Below are 2,451 nucleotides of genomic sequence, written 5' to 3'. Positions count from 1 at the left end.
TTAACCTTTTCCTTCATATAGACGTGTTTTGACGACTTTTTGTCCCCCCCCCCTATGCCCTATTGAGGCCCCAAACACTGTTTTTCCTTAAAGAAATGTTGTAAATAAAGTTATCACTTTTTCGGCGCGGTCCCCCATCAAAATGATACATCAGGATGTGCCCCTTCTGTTTGTGGGGGTTTCATCGCCAAGAAAATTTGGACATGTGAAAGGCTAAAAATGGCCTCAGGTCGATCTGAAGGCAACGTGTAACCAACGCTGAAAAGCCTTTTACTCTATCTCAATGCTTTGAGAAGTTGCAGCACTTTGAAATCAGTTTTGATGGAAAAAAAACAAAGCAAAATAGGGATAGTCCATGCTGTTCACTTACCAACTCTATTGCAAGTAGAGAAACTGATAGCAAACAGCATGGATCCTGATCAGACTGCGCGGATGCGCAGGCTGGTCTGGATCCATGCTGGTCGCAAACCCATTATGTTGGTTTTGTCGTGACGCGGCTCAAATGTTATTGTATAAATTCTAGTATGTCTGGTTACCTTGGTAATATCTCCCTGTATTTGTATCACACCTGGTATAGGTGCCATAGCTTGTAGATCAACGGCTACTATCTTAACACTATCATCCGTCTTATCTGACCCTCTATAAAATATAAAAAAACATAGTACAGGGTAGGCTATAATAAATATATGCCAACACTTAAATTAGTACTTAAAGATTCAATATTTATTATCATCAAAAAACTATATATGTATATTTTATATTGCACTGTTTATTCTGTAACTGTTTGATTTACATGTTAATTTAGTCTTTACTTTTGCATGATGTGTATTTAATCAACATTAGATGAAGCCATAGCTGCCAGAAGAACAGCAAACTTGACGCATTTAAGTGCTTGATAGTTGAACAAGAGCCTGGAATGTCGGAGTCATCAAAATTTAAAGTACACAACAAAGGTAGGATAATTTTAAAGTGACCAAGATATCAAAAACCGTAACCAAGCAAGTGCGCAATAATTAAACATTTCTGATATACAATTTCACATGGTAAGTTAATAATTGATATATACATGATTCTCACAAGCATACCTAAGCTTCCTCGCCAGCACCTGACTCCAGCTACCCGGGGCTGCACACAAGTCTACTACTTTTTTAACACCTGGTATATAAAAAATAGCAAACATTTTTTACATGTTAAGAATATCTAGTTGAAACTATAATAACTGTCACATTTTTTAATCATTTTTTATTACCATCAATACCAGTTAAGTTGCAATATAAAGGCATTTCACACAGAGTCTGTTTTAGTTGGGAGTGAAGAACAAAACTAGTACATATAATACAGAAATGTTGTCAATCGTTTATTCTTAAGCATATAGTATACAGGCCAGTTGTTACATCCCATGAAATAAATATTGCATTTTCAAATGTAAAATATTTTGTCCCCCAATTGTAAAGTAGATTTGCCATCTGGTTGCATTTTCTTCTGGACATTACTAAATTTTTAAAATAAAGCTACATTCTACATATATACTGTTCAGAAAAGTATATAGTTTTAGAGAAAAAAGGTTTGTAACTTGAGAATGCACACAAATTTCAAGTATTTGTAATGATGTGTAATATAATATTATCTGTAAAAAAACTGTTTACCAGTAAAGATATCAAAGTCTTCATTTATCTGTAAAAGTTTAAAAGCACTTCTTGCTCTCCAACCCTCTTCCTTGGCCAGACGGTAATACACATCTCGCTTGTCTTTTGAAGATTTACCCATTCCTGTAACACAATATACAGCTTCATTATAAACGTATACCTGTAGGTATGAAAAGATGTGTAAAACATTTTTTTTTAAATCTGCAATATGATTAAAATCATACCCTAAAATAATATCTCTAAATTATATCCTAAAATCATATCTTCTATACTGTATTACTGTTTTACATATCCTAAAATCATACCCTGCAGAGCTCTAGCTAAGCTTTCAGTAGTATATTGGTAATATCTCTATAAAAATTATTTGGGTATTTAAAATTTTAACTGGAGTATTAATGCAATTTTTAACTGTATCATGTTTCAAAATTTAACTGGGAAATTAATACTTGGGAAGATTGTTTTCCTAATAAAAATAAATCACTAAGCAAAAGTCAAAATTTCAGATTTTGTTTGCTGATGTAAACATTCTGTAGTTCACTCACTCTTCTTTATTGAGTAAGGGCACTGTATTGTTACAAGATCCGTAGCAATTATAAATTAGGTAAGAGTTACTCTATTGGTTTTTTTCTTTCCAAAAAACAGTTCAAGTGTTTTAACTACCAATGGGATATACAATATCATTATGTCACTGATTTTAATCATTTATAAATGTATGGTGTTTTCAATATTCAACGTAAACAGTTTTGCTACATTTTGATAATATATAAAATATCAGATGATTGATTAGGTTGTATCGCTGCATTGA

At 32.7% G+C, this 2,451-nt stretch overlaps 1 protein-coding gene across 1 annotated transcript; it reads right to left on the bottom strand.

The window, feature by feature from the left end:
* Positions 1 to 404: 404 nt before the first annotated feature.
* On the bottom strand, positions 405 to 1,805 carry LOC132712684 (putative tRNA (cytidine(32)/guanosine(34)-2'-O)-methyltransferase). Its single transcript, XM_060695092.1, has 3 exons — positions 1,647 to 1,805; positions 1,086 to 1,155; positions 405 to 639 (listed from the first exon to the last, which is right to left on the bottom strand). The coding sequence occupies exons 1-3, from the start codon at positions 1,765 to 1,767 to the stop codon at positions 420 to 422; spliced, it is 411 nt and encodes a 136-aa protein (XP_060551075.1). The 5' UTR covers positions 1,768 to 1,805; the 3' UTR covers positions 405 to 419.
* Between the last annotated feature and the right edge of the window lie 646 nt (positions 1,806 to 2,451).

Source organism: Ruditapes philippinarum, unplaced genomic scaffold (genome assembly GCF_026571515.1).
Source record: "Ruditapes philippinarum isolate M1 unplaced genomic scaffold, ASM2657151v2 ctg12231_1_1_1_1, whole genome shotgun sequence".
Lineage (NCBI taxonomy): Eukaryota > Metazoa > Mollusca > Bivalvia > Venerida > Veneridae > Ruditapes > Ruditapes philippinarum.
Note: the sequence above shows the minus strand (reverse complement) of the source record. Positions and strands in the feature narration are given on the sequence as shown.

Coding starts and splice junctions, on each gene's coding strand:
- LOC132712684 (XM_060695092.1), bottom strand. CDS start 1,767: ATGGGTAAATCTTCAAAAGACAAGCGAGATGTGTATTACCGTCTGGCC. Junction 1,156..1,646: donor AGACTTTGATATCTTTACTG/GTAAACAGTTTT, acceptor TTTATATACCAG/GTGTTAAAAAAGTAGTAGAC. Junction 640..1,085: donor GTGCTGGCGAGGAAGCTTAG/GTATGCTTGTGA, acceptor TATATTTTATAG/AGGGTCAGATAAGACGGATG.